At 38.6% G+C, this 21,920-nt stretch overlaps 1 protein-coding gene across 17 annotated transcripts in view; it reads right to left on the bottom strand.

Annotated features, from left to right (window-relative positions):
* The window catches only part of Mast4 (microtubule associated serine/threonine kinase family member 4), a 565,691-nt gene that overhangs the window by 137,091 nt on the left and 406,680 nt on the right, over positions 1-21,920 (bottom strand). The window contains exon 1 of one of the 17 annotated variants that reach the window (XM_058583087.1): positions 13,346-13,398. The exons of 15 other annotated variants lie outside the window; for them this stretch is intronic. In XM_058583087.1, the coding sequence (XP_058439070.1) occupies positions 13,346-13,383 (38 nt within the window). In that variant the 5' untranslated portion in view covers positions 13,384-13,398. Of the gene's footprint in view, positions 1-3,927; positions 9,391-13,345; positions 13,399-21,920 lie in introns of those variants that run through there. One more of the 17 variants, XM_046456196.2, reaches the window with a different exon arrangement.

The following is a 21,920-nucleotide window of genomic DNA, read 5'->3' as shown; positions in this document are numbered from 1 at the left end:
CCCCACCACCTGCCTCTTCTTCTCTTGAAAACACAGAGGACCAGAAAGATTAAAAATCAGTTCTGGGTCTAAGAAGCCCTAAATACTTGAGGATCCTGGAAAAGAAACATTCAACGCTAATTACCTTTAGCACTCTTCATTAATCTTTACAGAGATGACTCAATCCCCAACCTGGAACTCTTTCCTGTGGTCCACCCAAACCATGTGTCCAACATCTCCACTCAGGTGTTTGCCAAAGCTCCAACCCAATGAGTTCCAAACTAAAGGTACCATTGTCACCCAACCAGTCCTGCTTCCTGTGGCCCCATTCAGTTTCTGGCACTATTGTACAACAGCCTAAAGCAGAAATAAGGGCATAAACATCCACTCCTTCTCCTCCCCACATTAATCATCTAATTTGTCATCCAATCTCATGGATTCCACTCCCTGGGCTGCTCCCTTCATTCTCATGGCCACCAACTTACTTGTGGCCTCATCACCATCTCTGCTGAGAAAGTTGTGGTGCATGCCCTGACTGGGATCCTTCATTGCCAGAAATCTTTCCATGTGATCTTATTACAGCCGGGTATAAAACCCTTCAGTGGTTCCTCCTACCCTGGAGTAAATTTGAGGCCCCCATTTGTCACTCTAATGGAATTTCTCAACTTTTCAACCCAAAGTCTCTGTCTGGCCATCTGTCTTCTTTGCTATAATATTGACTATAATTTTGCTATATTCCTTCACAGTGTCTCCCCAGCACAAGGTTTAACACACAGAAGGTGCTCAACTAAGATTATTGAATTAATGATAAACGCAGAGGATGGAGACTGGAATGCTGCCACGTGCCCAGCCACATCTCACCAGTGAGATCTCCCCGCTGCAGGCATACCTTCTCACACTTAGAGGTGGTCGTAGCAATCCATCCAGGAAGTCAGAATGTTTCAATGGGAATTCTTCAAACAGACAAGAAGCCATACAACTCCCTCTGCATTCATCTCTGTACACTGACAATCAACAAACCCGTGTTTAGACTGAAAACCCTAAGAGCAAAAAGGCTTATCAGTCTTAGCAAATGTAGATCTACTTTACCTTCTGACAGGTAAAGTTTTTATTTGGAATTATCGAAAGAAAACTAGAAGGAAGCTCCTCCATCTTTGACATACTTCCATGATTACAGAAACCACGAGCAAGACCCCATCACTAAATGGTGTCTATTTCTACAGTTGTATCATGAGGTACCATTAACCCCTGCATTCATCTGTGTTGAATATATATACAGGAATATATACACAGCTAGAGCTGACTTTGCTTCCACAGCACATTGGGCCCCTGATGATTAGAAAGAGTCTGTATGAGCTACTGATGAAGTCAGATATACTTTACTTCGTTTTTTGTAATAACTGTATATTTCACTGAGTTCCATACTACAAATAAATGTAAACAGTGGTCAAACCATCTATCTTATTACAGCATTAAAGTAAAAAACTACTGCCTTCTATGCTAATTAGCTGAATTGCCTCATTAAAAATGTAGGTAATTAATATCCTTATACATGTTCTAACAACAACTGATAATTTAAAATTACATAAACATGCCTTCCTGATGAAGATAACTTTTAATAATCTTATGTGAAAACATTAAAATAGGATATATTATAGTTATTCCACTTTCTATATTTAACTTGATACATTTGGATTTTCACAAACAAAGGTAATCAGATAATTTAAATCTGATTTCTTTTCGGAGACAGTTTCAGTGTTATTTGCATTCAGAATTAAAATAGAAGGTGAATCCCAAAGATAATGAGAGAAGAAGTCCCTTCCATCCACATCTCTGTCAGCCTCCTTAAAACACTAAAAAGTGATGGATTGCTTTTCCCATCTCTTTTGAACAGGAATCTCTGATCTCAAGTATTACAAGAGGGGAAAATGTGCCTAAGGGGCTATGATTTACAATTATTCTGTATCATGCTGATTAGCATAAACGACCATGATAGAAAATTGTATGCAACCCCCAGAAGAGTCAATAAAAGACATTGATCCACAGCCACAACTAAGGGAGGAAAAATTGCTTACAGTCTATGCTTTAAGCTTCCTATCTAATTTGGTAAAGGACCTTTTAGCCTGAAAATAATTCCATATTTACAAAACATTCTTATGGCACACAAATTACCTTTCAAAAGCAGAAGGACAAATCAAATCTGAGCACTTCAATCCCCAGTACTATCAGGCTAAGAGTTTGCACCCAGATTAACACAGAGGCATTGATACAGCTACTGCAAAGCTCAAAAGGCAGTTCCTCTCCATTAGAAATAATTGTGAGATACTACTGTAATAGGCAAGTGACATGGCATGTAAAAGAAAGTGTAGATCTCAAAAAAAAAAAATTTTTTTTTTCTGTCCAAAATACAAAGTTGAAGCTGGAAGCTGGTAGATGGGTAATGAGAAGTCATGGTTTCTCTGTCCTGAAAAAGTTAGAATGAATTTTGCTTACCACTCCTCTTCTTCACATTATACTTGGACCTTGATATCAAAACACAAAGTTCAGGAAGGAAAAGTATTTTAAGACCAGTAGCTGAGAAGTGCTTTGCATTATTATTACTTAACTTTTTCTTATTTCAAAGATTTGCAGCTGCGCAATGCAATTCAAGCCTGCTAAGCAAGTAGGTGTAATACACAATCTTTATCAATTCATGGCCACATTCAATTAGAGGAAAGCAAGTGCTTGTGACAAAGGGAAGATGACATGCTGAGAAATGCAGTCTCCTTGAATGTAAGTAAAGGACACAATTTACTACAGGGTAGGAAATGGTCATCTTGCCACAAGCCCTGGCCTTTGGGTTCCAAAGGTCAATGATCCTTTGTGTTTGTTTTAATACACTCCAGTGCTTTACTAGAGGCCTGCTAGGTGAAAGTCACAGATGACAACTCAGAACATTTCTGACTGATTGCTTCCAGGCCTTATGAATCAAAGATTACTTTTCTGGCATAATATCTCCTGAATTATACCAGCTTCCAGAGTCAGCATCATGATAAACCCCAGAGGCCATCTACATGGGCCTTCCTCTCACTACCACAGCATCTAAGCTGCTGAAGCAACCAGAGAGTTTCAAATCCACCTATTTATATTTCTAACCTACAGTCCATTGACTTAGAAGGAGTCAATGAGAAGAGTCCACTGGGTCTGCGAACTTGAATTGTTTAAAAAATATATATCTTTATTTCCACTAACTATAAACTGAAATGTAACCTTGCATTCATATGTACATTCATAGTATCAGCAATAACTATGATCTGGCCTCTAGTAGAAATCACATATATTTTCATATCATGCTACCTTGGTTGCTGGTATATTTTAAAAATAATTTATACTCATTATCATTATTAGGTCCTACCCTCTTCCCTAGATCTGAATATTGATGTGCAAATAAAGAACCTCATAGATCAAAATATGTGAATATGCACATGATTATTTCAATATAATTCACTGTGATTTTATTTTATGCATTTTAAAATATTATTCTGGAAAGACAACCATAGTCTCTGCCAAACTACCAGTGGAATCTGCAATTTTAAAAAGAGCCCAGAACGTTTTGACAATGTCAAATGACTGGTTCGTGGCAGAAGCATGACTAGAAACAAGGCCCCTTGCTTCACATCACACTTCAGGTACTTTTCATTATTCTGTATCATTTCAGCTAACTCTAGTATTTTTTAAAAAGTTAGAGGGTCCCCAAAGAAAGAACATGTTCTGTACACTGTGAGGTGCTGGGTTCTTAAAACCACTGTCTCAAAGCCATTGTCTCAGCCTTTCTTACACTGGGGCTCATTATCATCAGAATATGTAGAACCAGAGGGATCCTCTTGCCTTATCCACAGCAAGTTTACATAATGATATGGTAAGTCTGTCAGAGAATTTAAACATGGAAGAAACAGAAAATCAGCTCACCTATTTTCCATCCAAGAGAGTTATCCTCAACCATCCATAACAATAAATATTATTTAGGATGAAGATTCCACAGTCCTTTCTAGAAAACACATTCAAAATTCTTTTCCACTGGCCTAAAAGAAGTGTGAAAGACAGAATGTATGCATGAAAATAAAAGACTTGAATTAATTTATATACATTAGAATGGCTAAGGAAGGAAGGGAGGGAGGGAGGATGGAAGATATGAAGGAAGAAAGGAAACAATATGTGCTGGAGAGCATGTGGACAAACAGGAGTCCTTGTACACTATTGGTGGTAACGTACAGCTGCTGTAGAAAACAGTATAGCAGTTCCTCAAAATGTATAAATAGAACCACTACATGACCCTGTATTTCTTCTTCAAAGTCTTTACCCAAAAGGGCTGAAAGCAGAATCTTCAAGAGCTATTTGCACACCTGTGTTCACAGCAGTACTATTCTCAGCTTCATGATTCACAAGAGCCAAGAGATGGGACAAACCCAGTTGCCCTCAGGCTGAGAAAACATGGTATATAAATACAATGTAATATGACTCAGCCTTTAAAATAGAAGGAAACTCTGACACATACTATTACATGGATGGAACTTGAGATCAACATACTAAATGAAAAAAGCCAGCCACAAAAAAATGCTCTATGATTCCACTTATATGAGATGACCAACGTAGTCAAATTTGTAGACACAGAAAGCTGAACAGTGGCTGCCAGGAGCTAGCAGAAGGGAATAGGCAGGTGATATATAATAAGTATAGTTTTGGTTTTGCAGGACGCAGAAAGTTCTGGAGATTGGATGCACAAAAATGTGCATGTACTTCACATTGAGATGAACTAGTGATCAAGCAAAAATTTAAAAAAAAAAAAGAGTGCAGAACATGAACAAATTAAGGAGGCATATTCATCTTCTTTTTTCTAGTCTTTCAAATATCAGAAATATAACAAGTCATAATTACCCGACCATCCTGTCTTACCTCACAAGCTTGTGAATTACTCAGAATATCTCAAATGTGTTCAAATAAAGTTATTTGAGTCAGAAGGTCTGTTCCTAATTCTCCTGCATCTTTTCTCAATGAAGGAGATGCATTTGGCGTTGTCTGCTTAACTGGACCCAGGATTCATAGAGAGGTTTCCTCACTTTGATTCTCCAAAAGCCTTGAAATTTGTAAGGTTATGAAGGAATGGGAACATTGGCTTTATGGCTTTTAGAGTTCTTTTCAGCTGATGGCTTGGAAGGACCAAAGTGTGGTCATGTGCTACCATGTAATTGTTGATTAGGTTAAAGCCTACAGATTCTGGTTTGCTAAGAAACAGGAAGGATATTATTTGAAAGCCAGAGCAAGCATAGTTTTTCTTACACGAGGCTCTCTCTCCAGAGTCTGAAGTCATGGCTTTGGGTCTGAATTGAAACTAAATTGTATATGCTAGAACATAAAATTTAGAAGTCATAGATAATAATTCTTTAGAATATTCTAAACCATATAGTTACTGCAATCCTAAATCTCCACAAAATATTTTGAACACTGCTCTTGCTCTATTCATCTTAGAGCCTATAAACTTTACATGTCATCTTAAAGGTGTCATTTGGGTGGCCATATGTATTTCCCAATGATACCCTTGTACCAAAAGGTAGATATGCTATTTATCATTATAATTTATAAGCCTGCCAAATACTAAGTGATGAGGGAGGGGAAAATATCAAACTGGAAAAAAAAGCTACTGTTGCCCAAGGTCACAGCATGGAGGCTCAATCTTATTTCACCCACACAAATCAGATCAATTGAAGATGGAAATGCATTATACATTAGACAAACAGTTTCAAACCTTGATAAAAGCAGACCTTGGAATGTGTATTAACAGCAATTTGCATTTAGTAATGTTTCATATTTGAACATTAAACGTGTTGAGAGGGAAAAGCAAATAAAAAATATCCAATTGCTTTCTTGAAATATTGATGGCAGTTCAGTAAAAGTTCAGAGCAGTAATGAAACTCCAGGAGCTAGCTGTCCCTAAGACAATATCTGTATCTAATACCTCCCCTGTGCTGCCTAAATCCCTGCTTCCCAAGTTCTACATAAGGGATTTTAATTTTTTTAGAAGCATTTAATCCTAAAGTGTATGTAATATTCATTCCAGACTTGAATTTGGCGATGATGTACACTACTGTCACTTTTTTGCTAGAGAAAATATGGAACACCAGACTGCCAACCTAGCAATAATGTACCATGCAATATGAGAATCACAAACTTGGACGGCACCTCAAGTAGACATAAAAGCTACTTGGCACCATGTATTAAGATTCATAAACATGTTCACGTCACTTTGGCCTAGAAATCTCTATTCTGGGAATTTATCCTAAGGAAATAGTCCAAAAGACAGAAAATGCTATATGCATGAATGTACTCACTGTGGGGTGCTTTCAGTCAATAAACCTTTATTAAGTGTCTATTATATGCCAGGCATATTTTGGCATGAAGTCTGTGCCTGAAGACACTCATGATCAGCTGGAAATTCAGATAAGCATCTGTGGAATTATAGCATGTTGGGATAAATGCTAACAGAGGACTGCACAGAAGTATGAGAAATGCTGTAACATGCTGGGAAAGAAGGGCAGAGAGGAAGGGTCAGGAAAACTTTGAAAAACATGGGGTAATGATCTTATCATTTCTCTACAACATATTTTAGGACACAAGTTAATGTTAAAATACTGAGCAAATCTTTTGATCCTTTTGAAAACTTATCCCTCAATACACTTTTTAAAATAATAATAATAAAAAATACCCAGCAAGCATAATTGCCCTCAGTAGCTCTCAGAAGTCCCTTGTCGTCTTCTGTCCTGTGTGTGGGAGAGCACTGATCAATCACAAATCCTCACCCAGCACATTCTACCAGTCTATTCCCATACTTAGTTTTCTACTAGACACCAGGGTGTCCCTAATCAAAGCTGCTAAGGAACTCTGAGTTCACTTTGCTTAAAAAACAAAACAAAATATAGTCACACAAAAAAACCTTATTGCTCCTTGGAGTACTTTTCTTTTCAAATGGCCCAGAGTTGCTTTAGGAACTCCTGCTGTAAAATTTCAGAAGGTTCTTTGCTAAACACAGCATTTGTAATTTATAATGATTCTTGAGTTTTTTGACAAAGGAGAACATTCCAGTTGTAAGAGTTGCATTTGGGAGCTTTTCAAACAGTATAAATTGGACACAACTAGTAATACATGAGAAATAATCTCCACTAAATAGGGGCATGTTGCAATCTACATAGCATGCTTGTATTTACACGTGGATTAGAGAAAATTCTATTCCTGTAGCATGCATGACATCTAGTTCAAGTCAGGACATGCTACATATCAGGGTGTGGGAGCTATGGAGGTGCCTCTTTCAACATGTTCTGTCCTGGACCAAGGCACAAGGCTTTGGCCATACTCCAGAAGTGGGGGCGGGGCTTTACAAGGGCCACTAGAGAAGGGCATACCTGGGACTTCTTTCTGGAAACAGTGCCTACAGGGAAAGACTGAACCTGGGATAATCAATGGGAAAAAGGTAAAAGTTACATTTATCGCCTGTATTGCTAGGCATTGCCCTAAGTACAAGTAGGCAATTTTTTTTTCACTAAAGGACAAGATTGTAAATATTTTTGGCTTCACAGGCCAGAGTCTCTGCTGCAACTCCTGGATTCTGCCTTTGTAGCACAAGCAGCCACAGATGATCCCATCGTTATTAGAACTACATTCTAATAAAGCTCACATACAAAAACAGATTGCGCCTGGAGGCTGGAGTGTGCCCACCGCTGCCCTAGGTACTCCACAGCCCATTTTACTTAAGGCACAAAATAAGTTTTTCTGGACATTTTCCTCACTTAACACTGAAGAAACCAAGTACCCGAGGGGACATGACAAGCTAGGGGTGCATGATTAGGCTGATGCAGAGTCAGTACTCCAGCAAAGATCTGTCCAAATCCAAAGTCTGATGTCTTTCTTTGTATTCAGGAGAAGGACCTCTTAGGTTGAATACAGATGAAGAAGAGGAGTGAAAGAAAAGATGCCAAGTCTAAATCCTTTGCAGTCCATGTTGATCCATCTAGGCCCACTGATCACAAAACAGGGAGGGCATCAAAAATGTTTGTAAACAGGGATACAGGTGACATAGGCTTCCCAAGAGAAGCTTCTGGAATACTGAATACTAAACTCTTTCATCCATAGGAGAGAGGAACCAAATTCTGTGTCATAATATGTCAGATTATGGCAAAGCTAAAATGCGATTGGATTCCTGGAATTTCAACACTCTCTAAGAGGATTTTATTAAGTAACCCCACTGATATTCACATCTCAATCATTCATTTGTTGCATGCACAGATGGTGAGCTACATAAGTGTGTTAAAAACGGATGTGGCACTTTTTCTTTAGGAGCTTAGAACTGTGAGGCAAGGCATGGGCACTATAAGCAAATAATCACCCACTGTTCTGAATCAACTGCCACTCGAGCAAGGAAAGAGCAAGGAAGAGATGCACAGTTCAGCAAGAGAGAAGAGGCAGTGACCTGAGTATACTGCTGGAAGAACCTTAATCTAGGTTCTCAGCCCTTCTACTCTACCCCTTGAAACACTAAAGATACTATTTTCACCATGGTCATCCTAATTTGAATTCTGAAGACAAAGCTTCAAGTCCACCTCTGTTGCTTACCAGGTTGAAACTTCAAACTTCAGTACCTAAACATTAATTTTCTTATCTTACATTGTGGGGTTGACTAGATGTTTCTGAGAGTCCCCCCCCCCAAACACTCATTTTTGGTGGTCCTAACAATTGAAACCAGTGGTTACTTTACCACTAACCTACATCCCCAGTCATTTTCATTTTTCATTTTGAGATAGGGTCTTGCTATATTTCCTAGGCTGGCCTTGAACTCGGATCCTCTTGCCTCAGCTTTTCGAGTAGCTGGAATATAGGCCCAAGCTGATAGTCCTCTTTTTTTGGAGGGGGGGGTACCAAGGAGATTGAAAACAGAGGCACTGAACACTGAGCCACATCCCCAGAACTTTTTATTTCTTATTTTGAAACAGGATCTCACTTAGTTGCTGAGGGGCCTTGCTAAACTGATGGCTCTTAACTCATGATCCTCCTGCCTCAGCCTCAGGAGCCAGCTGGGATTTACAGGCATGTGCTACCATGCCCAGCTCATTTTTTAACACATGACTCAACATATCCAACATTCAAAAAAAGTACTACCCTGTGTTATGGTTTGGATATGAGGTATCCTCTAAAAGCTTCTGTGTTAATGCAGGAGGTGAAATTATTAGATTATAAGAGCTATAACCTAATCAATAGATTAATCCACTTAATTGATTAATAATTCAAATGTAGTAACTGGTAACTGTAGATGAGTTGGGTATGGTTGGAAGAAGTAGGTCTCTGGAGGTGTGCCCTGGAGGATTATATCTTATATCCCTAGCTCCTCCTTCCTTCCCTCCCTCCCCTCCTCCCACCCTATTCTCTGCTTCCTAGTGCCTTTCCTCTGGCCATAATACACCATCTCATCTTGGGTCCAGAGCAATGGAGTTGGCTGACTGTGAAGTGAACCTCTGAAACCATGAGCCCAAAATCAAACTATTCCTTCTTTAAGTTGTTCTTGTCAGGCATTTTGATTACAACAATGAAAAACTGACTAATAAACCTTGGGTGATCTTATATGTCCTTATATTTTAATCCACGATATAGGGTTAGTGTATAAAAAAGTTTCCATGATTAAAAGAAAAAAAAAGCAGAAAGTATCACAGAGTTGTACAATTTATTTCTGAAAATTAAACAATGATTTTTCCCAAAGGACAAAGGGGAAAGGAAGATGTGGAACAGATGGATTCATTGTTCCCCTATGGAGAAAAAAATGTCTGCACCTTGCAAAAATATATTAATTGGCCTGCCATCTGGCAAGATTGCTCACATACATAAGGGATAAAGTTTAGATCTTGAGGTTTAACATTTAAGCCTGTGGGGAGATGGTAATTGGAATCTAAGTTAGCATTAGTATTTTTTTAAGGGAGCATTTCAAGAGAGATCTAAATACAGGGAAAAAAACAGTACCTAAAATGTGAGACCTTCCAGTGACATCACTAGTATTCATGCCCACCCCCAGCCCACTACCCTGGCAGCACATCAGGGCAGGTGGCCTTGGACACTCCCACAACAGGTAGGACAGAGCCTGAGCAGGGTGCCTTCTAAGCAAATCCCAAGTATGTCCCCATGACTTTGCCATCGTCCTGTCTATTCTTTCTCCTACATTATAGAGGTTTTTCAAAATTTCTAGTTCTAATATGTATAGTTAAGACTTTTTAAAAGAATCTCATGGGGGTAGGGGACAGAGCATAAAGCCCAAGGTAGAAAAAACCAGGAGTTTTATGGAGTGTGTATACATATATGCAAACATTCACACACACACACACACACAAATATATATATATATATATATATATATATATATATATATATATATATGAGCAATAGCTGATTTTAGGATAATTTTTCTTTATGATTTTATTTTCAGAAATTTTTATTTTGAACATGTGCTGGTTTAAAATTTATCTTTAAGGTTATGTAAGTTTCACTGGAATGAAAATATGATAAAATAGTGGGAAAACTTAATTATTTTACAATTAAATAAGGAAGCTTTTGTAAAATGAATATCTTTCTCAGTCTTCACTTACATAAATTCCAAGAGTCCTTTTGGATCTCCCTACATACTTTCCAATAATAATAAGCCATATCTTAAAAAATATGTCTTACACACACACACACGTCTTACACACACACACACATCTTACACACACACACACACACACATATCATAGGTAAATATTTCTACCTCATGGCTCTGCTTCCTTCCCCAATTAACAACCCCAAATTATTTTTAACCATTTCCTTTTAGTCAAATTTGTTTATCTAGTTTCTAACAACTTCTTCATTCATGTAGCATCAAAGGGGCTATTATGTACTAATAATGAAGCATACAATATAGTTTATGCTTTTCTTTCAAATATCTTTTTCTGATGTATTTTCTTGGAATTTCACTTGACATTCCGAACCATGTAATCAAACTATGTGCTAATTATTCCTTTAGAAAAATGATGTTTAAAGAAGTTGACATAATGAACTACGACACCCAGAATGGAATCCTGGAATAGAAAAAAAGATACTAGGGAAAAAAAACTGAAATTTTAGTAAAAGAATTTAAGTGACAAATTGTGGAGGCAAAACAAAACATTTTAATCTCATGTTAGCATTTTAAAACTATTAAAATATGTAAAACTTTTAAGGCAATAGAAATATCTTATACTTTCCTTGTTATATTAGCTACATGTATTTGTTAAAACTCAGTGAAATATGCATTTAATAAGGGTTTTTTTTTTTTGGTATGTAAACTGTACCTCAATAAACCCAACTTAAAAACAAAACAAACACACTTAGTCACCTGGCCTTTCTTTTTCTACATTACAAAAATACAAGTGGTCAATCCCATGCCAGTAATAATCTAAAGTCTGAAAAATACCTCCTCTAACTTTTAAAAAAGTCACTGAAAAGAAGACTTCTTTCAATCAGTACTTAGAAGGGATCAACTATTCCTGAAAAACAGCTCACAGAGTTCATATGTTGTACCACTGGAAGCAAAGAGATAGCCAGTGAAGGGTATGTTTTCCCCTCCTGTTGTTCAGAGAATTCTGGACACAATATTTATAAGAGTTTACTCTCATACAATTGTTTATGCGTTACAAAGCAGTTGCTTCTTTGTTCTCTAAATACAATGATTTCCCCAAAGGAAAGATATATTTAAGTATCACCAAGCCATCCTTCATAAGAATAGTTAACTTACCATATTCAAGAGGAAGTATTATATTTTCAAAAGAAAAGAAGCCTAGAAGTAATTCATCACTAAAATCTCCCAAAAGACCTTTTCTAGTATTTCACTGCGCTAACAGGTAATAGGGATTTTGTCCTTTCTATGAAACAAACTAAAAGCACTACCACAAGATCAATAGAGGTTCTGAGACATGTGCATAACATACATTTTGTGAATACACAGGATTTTATAATACATAGAGGAAAATCTCAGAAAAATAAGTCTTGGTGCAGGGGGTATTACTCATTCAAAATGTCTGTAAAATAGCAGCTGCTCAGAGTTACACCCTAAGTAAAGCTTCAATTTAAAAGTTCAAGCCCACTCAAACACCATCATAAACTGTGATGCTTTAAGATGAGGAAATTACAGGAGATTACATCCACAATTTCCATTAATGAGAAAGAGAAGCAGCAGGTGGCAGTTTTAAAACGAAATAAAATCTACTTCTATTTTTCACTCTTCCCTCAGAAGGCAAAGTGGAATTTCTATGGAAAAGATAAAAATTATCAGGCTTATATTCTGCTAGTATCTTATTGCTAAGAGGCATATGTTCTATAAAATGAAGATATGACAATCATCATACTTTATGAATACTATTTTTGATAATTAGAATATTATTGAATCTCTGATTCCATTGGGAACACAATAGTAATGCTGTATTCGAATTTGCCAGTTTCTACTGGTTAGATTTGGGGATAGTTAAATAATTATTCTGCATCTCAATTTTTTTTATTTGTATAATAAACATAATAATAATATAACCTTCACAAAGTCATCCTGTGGATTCAGTGAGACAATATATAAAAAATTTCCACTAGATATTCTCCCTGTCACTACTCATTGGCTGATGTTGGTGGATCTTCCACTGATTATCATTGTACTATAATTATGTGTCTACATTGCTTTCTAATCCCACTAGGTCGAGCTACTCAAAGGAAACCATCATCCTGTATACTGTTTTTGTCTCCTTGATGGTAATCCTAACCCTGGTCATGTAAAAGGCACATCAATCCATAGCTAGGACACAGAGAAAAAAAAATGAGGCAATGTGACAAATCCCCATACCCCGTCCACCCAAGTCAAACTTGGTGAAACTAGGTTATTAGGTTATCAGGTTTCAGAGGGTGATTCAGGCGCATCTGCTGCAAGCTCTCAAGGCAGTAAAAGGGTCACAAAGAGATGTGTGACTCATAAATCAGCCCCTCTAAGTATTTTTAACTGTAATTAACTTCCCATGTTTCAGAGCTTACTCCTCCAGCTCTTAGTTTCCCTGTCTTTCGGCCCCGTTTTATAATCACTCGACTTCTCTTTAGTGCTTTGAAGGCAGCCAAAGGAAAAGAATGGAAAGAGAGCTGTGCAGCCCCCAGGACAAGTGCAACACTCTCCAGTCTACCCCCTAAGATATTTTAAGAAACTCTGTCTATGACCAGAAGACAAAAACATACCAAAGGAGAGCAAAAGCAAAAACAAAACCACTTTAGCTTAACAGACCTTAATATAGAGTTTAAGATATATACACACCTGGGACTTCCCAACAAAATCCATAAATGTTGGGCCATGAATACCCTCCAACCATGTTAGTTTCTCTATTAAATAGATTTGAAATCAAACCTGTTAAGTGGCTGAAGGAACAGCTACAAGCCACTGCCTGCTGGATACACCTACTAGAATGGAAGGTTTGAAAAGCGAAGGCTGTTTCTCCAGCTCCCGGCTGGGCATGTCAGTTACATGGGAACTAAAGAACTGGCTTAAAACAGGACTATAATCTTTCTGGAACAATAGGTCATGACGAGCTTCCTTAATGCCAAAGTAAGTGTTTAGAGGTGATTTCTGCTAACTGAAAGAAAGTGTAAAGGGCATATATATTTACTCTGGCTTGAATACAATGCTTCTGAATATGTAACTGTGTGCCAAGAGTCAAAGCCCTTTTCCCTCATGGATTTTCACTCCGGGACCCATTCCATGGAATATTTGCATGGCCTTGGAATGGCACCAGAAAGTTGTATCCTAGTAATATGTAATCAGTTCAATATCGGTGCCTCTTAACGTCCAAATCCCTTAAGTCTGACGTGAGAAGATCTACTAATTTTAAGGTTAAATCTCAAAAGGTAAGATTTGTTCTTGTTTAAAGGGCTTCCTATAAGAAGTCATCAAATGACCAGTGACTATCACAATATCAAAGTAACATGAAGGCTACCTGCCAGGAGGACATCTTGGCAACAGCTATGCTGGTAAAATGGCATCAAAATCACCAATATCTAAGAAATGAGCTGAAGAGAACAGGTCTCTAATCTTGAGCATGAAGTCCAATGTTAAGAATATCTCAATTTAAAAATCCTTGATTTCTAAAGCTAACTTACCAGAACTTGACAGGAAAGAAGACATCTATGAGAAAGAATGCTACATGCAAATTTTACAGTTACACAGTTTTAAAAAAAACAACACTTTTATTCTTTCTGAACTTCATGGTCCAAATATCTAAGACATACATGCAGGAAATAATGACTGTAAGCACAGACACTTATTGCACAGAATCCATAACAACAACTATTACCCAAAGCCCCCTGAACTACCTACATTCAAGCCATCCCACCACTGCCCACTATGGCCAGTTGAGATCAAAGAGGAGAAATCCATCTACCTAGGGATCTACCAGGTGTAGAAAATGTCAATCCACAATCACTCATTCAATTTGCCAAGGCGGGTGATGTGCCTGCCAGTTCTTCTGCCACCTGTCTGCACTGTGGAGCATAGGGTGATTTTACAATGAGCCTGTTTTGGAGTTAGTATATTATATGTGTTCATCTGGATGCACACTGAGACAAAGAATTCCATTAATCCTCACATGGAAAAATAAAATTTGTGCAACATAGATTCAAAATCTATTTGGACAATTCTTTGATCTTTCTATCAAAAAAATGTTGAGATTAGCCAAGTGAAAGTCATAGTTTAACAGGAATTTTATCTCAAGTTCCAAGATCAACAAGCCATCTAACTCAGACTTAAGAAATAACATTACATAATAGCCACTTATTGGCTATTGTTTTATAGTAACAAAGGATTCATTTACCGTATTTCCTAGAGAGCTTTATTCAGCTCCAGTTTTTCCCACAACAAAAGTACTTTTCCCCCTTCACCCCTCCACACATCTGTAAAGTAAAATATTTAATAATTATAATTTATAATTTAAAGATCTCTCACATTGCATTTTAAAAGACATGAATGAGAAGGAGGCTTAAGTGGTTTTCAGGTAAGCTACAGGCTCAGTGATTTCCTTCAGATTTAATAGCAAAAAAATTCAACAGTGGTTAGGTAGTATTCTAATACTCTAGGTAGTATTCTAATAGTCAAGTCTGAGACATAAACATACACTAAAATATTTAAAATTAGTAACAATAAAAAGCACAGCAAATACATTTTATACCAATACTCCTATGGTAAAGAGAGTGTGGTGAAGCTATTGCTTTCTTCCCTCTATGGGACCAAGACCTTCGGAAAACTTAGTAAATTTCACAATGTGATCTGTTAAATTCCCATTCCTTCCACCCAGCTGATTCACTCCAGCTTAATATATTACTTCCCAAAGATACTTGCAATTTGAACTTCCACATCAGGTTAGAAAGTTTCCAGGGACATGGGATACTGGTTCTTACCTTTGAAGAGTTAAAACCTTATACAATAACTTCAGAATATAAATGGCAGTTGGCCTACTACGTCAAGATCTGCACTTTGCCTGTAGTTTTGCCTGCAACTGCAGTTGCTAAGAGACCCTAAACTCTAACAGAATCAGAATCACTGATAAATGGAAGACCACAAAGTCAGTAGAATGTAGAAATTCCCAGGGTTCTATAATAAAGCAAGCAATGCTTAAGAAAATAAGAGCTAAACAATAATGACTGCCTATTCTTGTTACCAACTATTTCACTGTCAAGTCCTGTTCAACGCCTAAAGTCTATACTAGTGTCTTTTTAAGACTAAATAATGTGATGGTTCAGTTTGATATCAGTATAATCACCTTCTCTAATAAGCATGTACAGTAGCCATTCGTGTGGCTTAAAGTCCCACACGCCCTCTGATTATATTAACAAGGTTAGGTCAACATTATCAGAATTGACAACCAAGTTCATGAATGGAATTTTCCTCATTTCCAGGCAGATAGAGGGAAAGAAAATGTAAGTAGCAGAACTACAAGTATTAACAATCGTGTGAACATTTATTTAGACATTTAATTACAAACGTGCTATGTATTACAAAAACTAAATCTGCCACTAAATAGCCAAGACTTCTACAGATAGAGAGTGACTGCTTTTAATGGATGGTGATATGCACATCCTGAGTCTACTTTCATCCAGGTAGCCCCAGGACCATTTTAATATCTTGGCTCTACTTTTAACTTTCAAAGGGATTACTCAGTTACTATGATGTCATTCTCAAATGACTAGGTTACTCAGTGAAGGCAGTTCAGATTAAAATAGCTTTGTGCATGTTCACTCACACTAGAAATGGGTGTGTATAGAGACGGGTGGGGCTGAGGGCCTCTAATCTTAACCTCCCCCAAGAACCCAGCTCATTCCATTTCAGGGAGAAAGCTCCAGAATTATTCAGAATTATCCTATCCCAGGATTTTTCCTCTGTGGGCCATCTCCACATACGGCTTTAAATAACTTCTTGACCCTAATATCTGTCAGCTCTTAGTCTAGAAAGCTAATGGTTTCTATCTTGAAGCTTATGATTGCCTCTTTTGAAGAAGTTATTTAGGCTTCTGGTAATAGAATATATTTGTAAAGAAAAGAAAGCAAAGTCGTAAAAGAATAAAAGGTCCTACCCCTCACTATGGACTCATCAGTACACTACCCTGCCTCCAAAGTTAAGGCAAACACATGCATACACTGTTCAGAGTGCTGTTCAATTCCAGCAAGGAACAGCCTACATCTCTGCATGCATGAGATGGCTGATTTCTTTCCCCTTTCCCTTCTTTTTTTTTTTTTAATTTTTAATTTTGGGACTAGGGATTGAACTCAGAGTTACCTTATCACTGAGCAACATCCATAGCACCCAGCGCCCCCCCCTTTTTAATTTTGAAAAATTTAAAATAATTTAAATTAAAAAATTTAAGAAAAGTTGCCCAGGTTGGCCTTCCTCTTTCAATCCTCCTGCTCAGTGTCCCTAGTCACTGGGATTACCATGCCACCCTGCCTGGCTAATGATTTATTTTTGGTGAACTTTGTTTGAAATCCACTTTTTGCATTTCCATACACCTCTGTGTCCACCTTATTCCACTTTTCTCCTTTCTTTCCTCCCTTCCTCTATGTGTCCCTTTTCTATTCCCTCACAAAAGATCTGCATATTCCAGGGGTAAAACAAACTAACTGCAAGCTCCTATTGTGAACTTCAAATTAGAGGCCCAAAGCAACATTTTGGAAATGTGCACATTCCTACTGTGTCCTTTGTTCCTGGTGAGCTTTAATAAGGAACATGGAGGCTGTTAGAAAACTCCCTGTCACAAGGTGGAATGGCCAGTCTCTCAGCAGAAATCACTCAGTGAGGAAGTGGCTGCTTGGGTCCTAGAGGTTTCAGCTTTCACCTCCTCCCTGGGAATATCTGTGACATTTGCCCTGTTGGAGCTAACCAGAGATGAGAGCAGTATGGGAGGGCGAGCCCTGCAGGGATATGCAGAATACAGTCCAGGGTGCAAAGAAAGGATGAAAAGAAGCAGTTACAAAACAGGCCTGGGCAAAGCACGGAGTGGGAGGAAATGGGCTCAGAGATTCAGGGAGCGGCTAAGCCCTCAGGTCAGGCAGGAAGAGAAGGAGCAACAAGTGGGACCAGGTCTCAGCCACCTGGAGAAAAGGCTGCAGGGGAAAAGCTGAGTCCCCAGGATCAAAAGGAGACCCGGGAGTGGTGACTGGGAGCTGGGGAGGCTCCAAGTTAGGGCTTTAAAACCTGAGAAACTCCAAGTGAAAACCTGTAGAAAGAGGAGACTCATAGGCTGTGGAAAGAACTGGAGCTGCCAGAGAGGAGGTGAAAAGGAAACTGTCATTGCCAATTTGGGCAATGAAGCAGACAATCAAGTGAGCAACTGTGAGTAAGGGGATATGATTCAGGGATGAGGGCTGTAGGGCCAGCCATGAATGAGCAGAGGGTAGGACATCATGATGTGTGGCTAGTGGATTTAGCTACCCACAGAGAGTGGGCACTACCCTCCAGTCTCCAGTCCCCCATTTCACACCTGTTTCCTGGCTTGTGACACACCCACCCCAGCGCAACATTTTAGGACAACTATTCCTGCCAAAGTCATCAATGACCTCCCAAGAGCCAGAGACAACATACACGTTTACTTTAACTATGAACCATTGGACCATTCTCTTCCTTGATCCTTGCTAAAACACTCTTTTGGCACCCTTGTTTCTTAGGAGATTCTCCCCCTCTCACCATATCTCTTATCCTATACCTGGTTGCATCTCTGCCAATCCCTTAAAACCTTAAACCTCTCCCAGATAAAGCTAATTCGTTTATCTGATAATTTGAATGATGACTCCCATGCCTGTCCTTTCTGGTCAGGCCTGCCTAAGTGCCCAGTCCCTATATATTTAACCAAACACGTAGAGGGGTTTTCTTTCTTTCCTACCCTGGAGCCTTTGATAATCCCAGATAGCTCCTTTCAGATTCTTCCCATAGACCACTCTTTCTCATCTTTTAGGTCTCCTCTTAAATATTAGCCTTTGGAAACACATTCCCTGACCACATTATCTAAAGCATCCCTCACCCCATGCCCAGTTACTCTCTCTTCTCAGCTTAGATACTTGTTTATTGGTGAGGTGCAAGCACTCTGTCCTGTCCACCACTGCTCCACTTGACCAGCATGGGTTGGATGAAAGCATGAATGCCCTATGGCATCCAGCACACAACAGATGACACTCAACAAGTGTGGATATAACTGTATTTAGGGAGATAAAAGGGGTGTTCGCAAGTACAGGTCCTTATGTCTTCTCCCCAACTCTTATATGAACAGGTGGTTCCTCCATTTCCCTGGTTCCCCAAGTCAAAAACCCCAGGACTATCAAGGAATTTTTCATTGTCCCTCAGTGCCAATAGCTCATTGAATTCTATCAATTTTGACCTCTTTAATCTCTCTCAAAGACACTATATTCTTTATTCAGACCTGCAAAATCTTTCAGCTAGGAAACTCTAATGACTTACTGATTGGTGTCTAGGTCTCATCCTCACTCCTAGGCTGAACTCCCCAGTACCACCAGTCTTCTCCATCCCACACAGGAAGAAGAACAAGCTTCCTCAGTTCTCCTCCCCAGTCTCATCACCATATTGTAATAATAGTGATAATGGTAACAGCTAAGTCTTATTCAGAGTTTTTATGTGCCAGTCAGCACATTAAGCAATTTATACATATGAATGCATTTTAATCTTTACAATAATCCTAAGTAATTAACTTATCCCGATTTCACAGATGAGCACCTGAAGTCCAAAGAACCTAACTAGAGTCAAAATTTGAAAGCAGGCGAACTGGCTTCGATCTACCCTGCTAGCCATGATGCTGGACTACCTCTTCATGCTTCCTGCTCCACCAATACTGAGTTATGTTCTTCTGCTCTAGCAATATCCAGCTATGTATAGTTCCTTGCACTCTGTGTTGCTAAGGCCACCAAACCACTATTTCTTCTGCCCCTTGGGAAGGTCCTGTCTAGTCAGATGAATACCTAATCTATCCTTCAAAACTTCCTGAAGTATTGCTTTTTCTATGTGATGCCTTTTTTGGCTCCCTGAGTGGCTTCAGCACAAGCCACTCCTAGGGCTTATATGTACCTTGTAAATACTTGCCATTACCATGGTTTGCAATTCAGTTTTGGGTCACAGTGCCCAGGTACATAAAGGTGCTTAATTATTGTGAATTTGACTGGGCTTGGGTACAAAGGGTGACTATAAATTCACCAACATCCAGAGTGCCAAAGAAGGAAAGAAGTCTATTCTCTATCCTTCTCATAAATTCATGAGCAAAACAAAGAGAAAAACTCACCAAACACTACAGACGAAGGCAAGATAAATTGTGCATAAAAATTCAGTACATTCTGACAACTAGATCAGTTAGTTTAAGATCCCTAAATGTACCTGCTGTTCATAGCAACTGCTGAGTAATGCAAATTCAGCAAAACAAAACAAAACAAAAAACATTCTTTTGTCCCTTGGTTCTCAGAATTTGAGTTCTTATGAAAATGCATTCAAAAATTTGTTCAGCCTGACCAACTATGTCACAAACTGCTCATTGGCATGGATAAGGGTTTTACTGATAGAGGTGTCATCCAAGTTTGTAGGTCACCATTTTGACCAAATGAAAACATGACAGATTTCTGAACATTAAGAGTAAAAATTAAGCACCTTCTAGGTTCTCAAGACAGTACTTCAACAAAATGAAAGTCTCATCTTGAAACTTAGTAGCAACATTAAGAAATCCATGTTAGCCTGTACTAGGATCCAAAGGAAATATAACTGAAACACAAGCTTGATCTCATCCCCTCATTCCTAATCAAATGTCAAAAGATGTTATAAGCAAAGACAGTAATGGGGACTCAGACCAATTAACTCCCATTGCTGTGAAGGGGGGCACAGTATCCACAGATCTACAAAGTTTAAAATTTTTAAAGATGTGAATTTTACTTCCGTCTTAAAAAAAAAAGAAAAAAGGGTGAAAGTGTATCCTCAAAGTAACAGGTGAATGGCTGTTTTGAAATGGCCTTGATTAAACTAGGGAAGGGGAGAGAAGGGCAAAGGCAGTCACAGAAAGAAACCATTTCCAGTGGAATATCCCAGATTTACAGCAAAGCAGCAGACATAAGTCCACGTGCATCTGGACAGCCCAATGTCTGCTATGGCAAAAACAAAAAAGAATGAAGGTTGAGGAAGCATTTCTCAGTATTCCGCAATCCTCAAGATCTTGCCCTGATAGTAAGTCTATAGGGTCCTTTCCCTAAGAACTCTGGGAGTTACAGGCCAGGCAGGGCTCTGAATTGGAAGAGGAACCTTTAAAGTGTTCCTGTGAGAGGACAAACCAAACCAACAAGCCAGTGTTGTGCTGGACCTGGAAGGTAAACATGATGCAGCAAAACAAAAACTTGCATGACAACAACTGGAACCATAACTCAGGTTTAAGGTAGGATTCTGAAACCATTCAATCTACCTTTTATTTAAGTGGCACAAACCTATCCCTATGAGCTCTAAGATGCTCATTGACAGGCTCATAGCTGTATTTTATCCTTGCAAAAAAAAAAAAAAAAGAAGCTGATATTAAAGAATAGGTTAAGATGAGATTCTCTAGATTACAATGTGAACCCGAACACATAGCTGGGCTAAAACATCAAAATGAATGATACATCAGACAAGTCAACAGGTGTGCAGGAAAGAAGCTAGGGCTGGCCCAGACAGAAAATCCAAGGGCTGATGTAAGTCTGACAGAGGGCAAGGATGAGTGGCTTCAACTAGATACTGAGGACACTTTCCACTGAGCCTGGCAAATGAACAGTACAATTTGGGAATTAAAAGGTCCTCTGAAAAGGAGAAATTTTTAGGGAACCTGCCCATCTAGGTAAGAAATGGGGTTAGAGTTAAAGGAGACAGGTTTTAGTGCTGTTAAGGAGTATCCCAGAAGGGAAAGAGTTGGAATGCAAGCATATGCTCCATGCCATTATGGAAGTATACAGACAGAATTGACCACTGTCAAAATAACATAATACACAGCTATATGTGCTCCCTGGAGAGGAAGAAACATGCCCTTCATTTTTCCAAATCTACGGAGAGGACCTCATTCCTAATCTGAAAGATTCAAATATGCTCAACGAGTAAAGTCTATGAACACATCCCAAATTCTGAAAAACTCTGAAATCTGAAACACTTCTGGTTCCAAGCATTTCAGGTAAGGGATACTCAACATGCAAATCTAAAGCAGTGCTGGTGTTTTGAGATGGAGAGTGACTAGAAGGATGCAGAGAGGATCTTTAGGATGTTTACTTCCAAACTCCAAGAATACTGAAGGTTCCCAATAATAAATAGGCTGTGATAACCTATACTCCTAGAAGGATGGAGGAAA

The sequence above is a fragment of the Marmota monax genome, unplaced genomic scaffold (genome assembly GCF_021218885.2).
Source record: "Marmota monax isolate L192 unplaced genomic scaffold, Marmota_monax_Labrador192_F-V1.1 WCK01_AAM20220418_F8-fsc00130, whole genome shotgun sequence".
Lineage (NCBI taxonomy): Eukaryota > Metazoa > Chordata > Mammalia > Rodentia > Sciuridae > Marmota > Marmota monax.
Note: the sequence above shows the minus strand (reverse complement) of the source record. Positions and strands in the feature narration are given on the sequence as shown.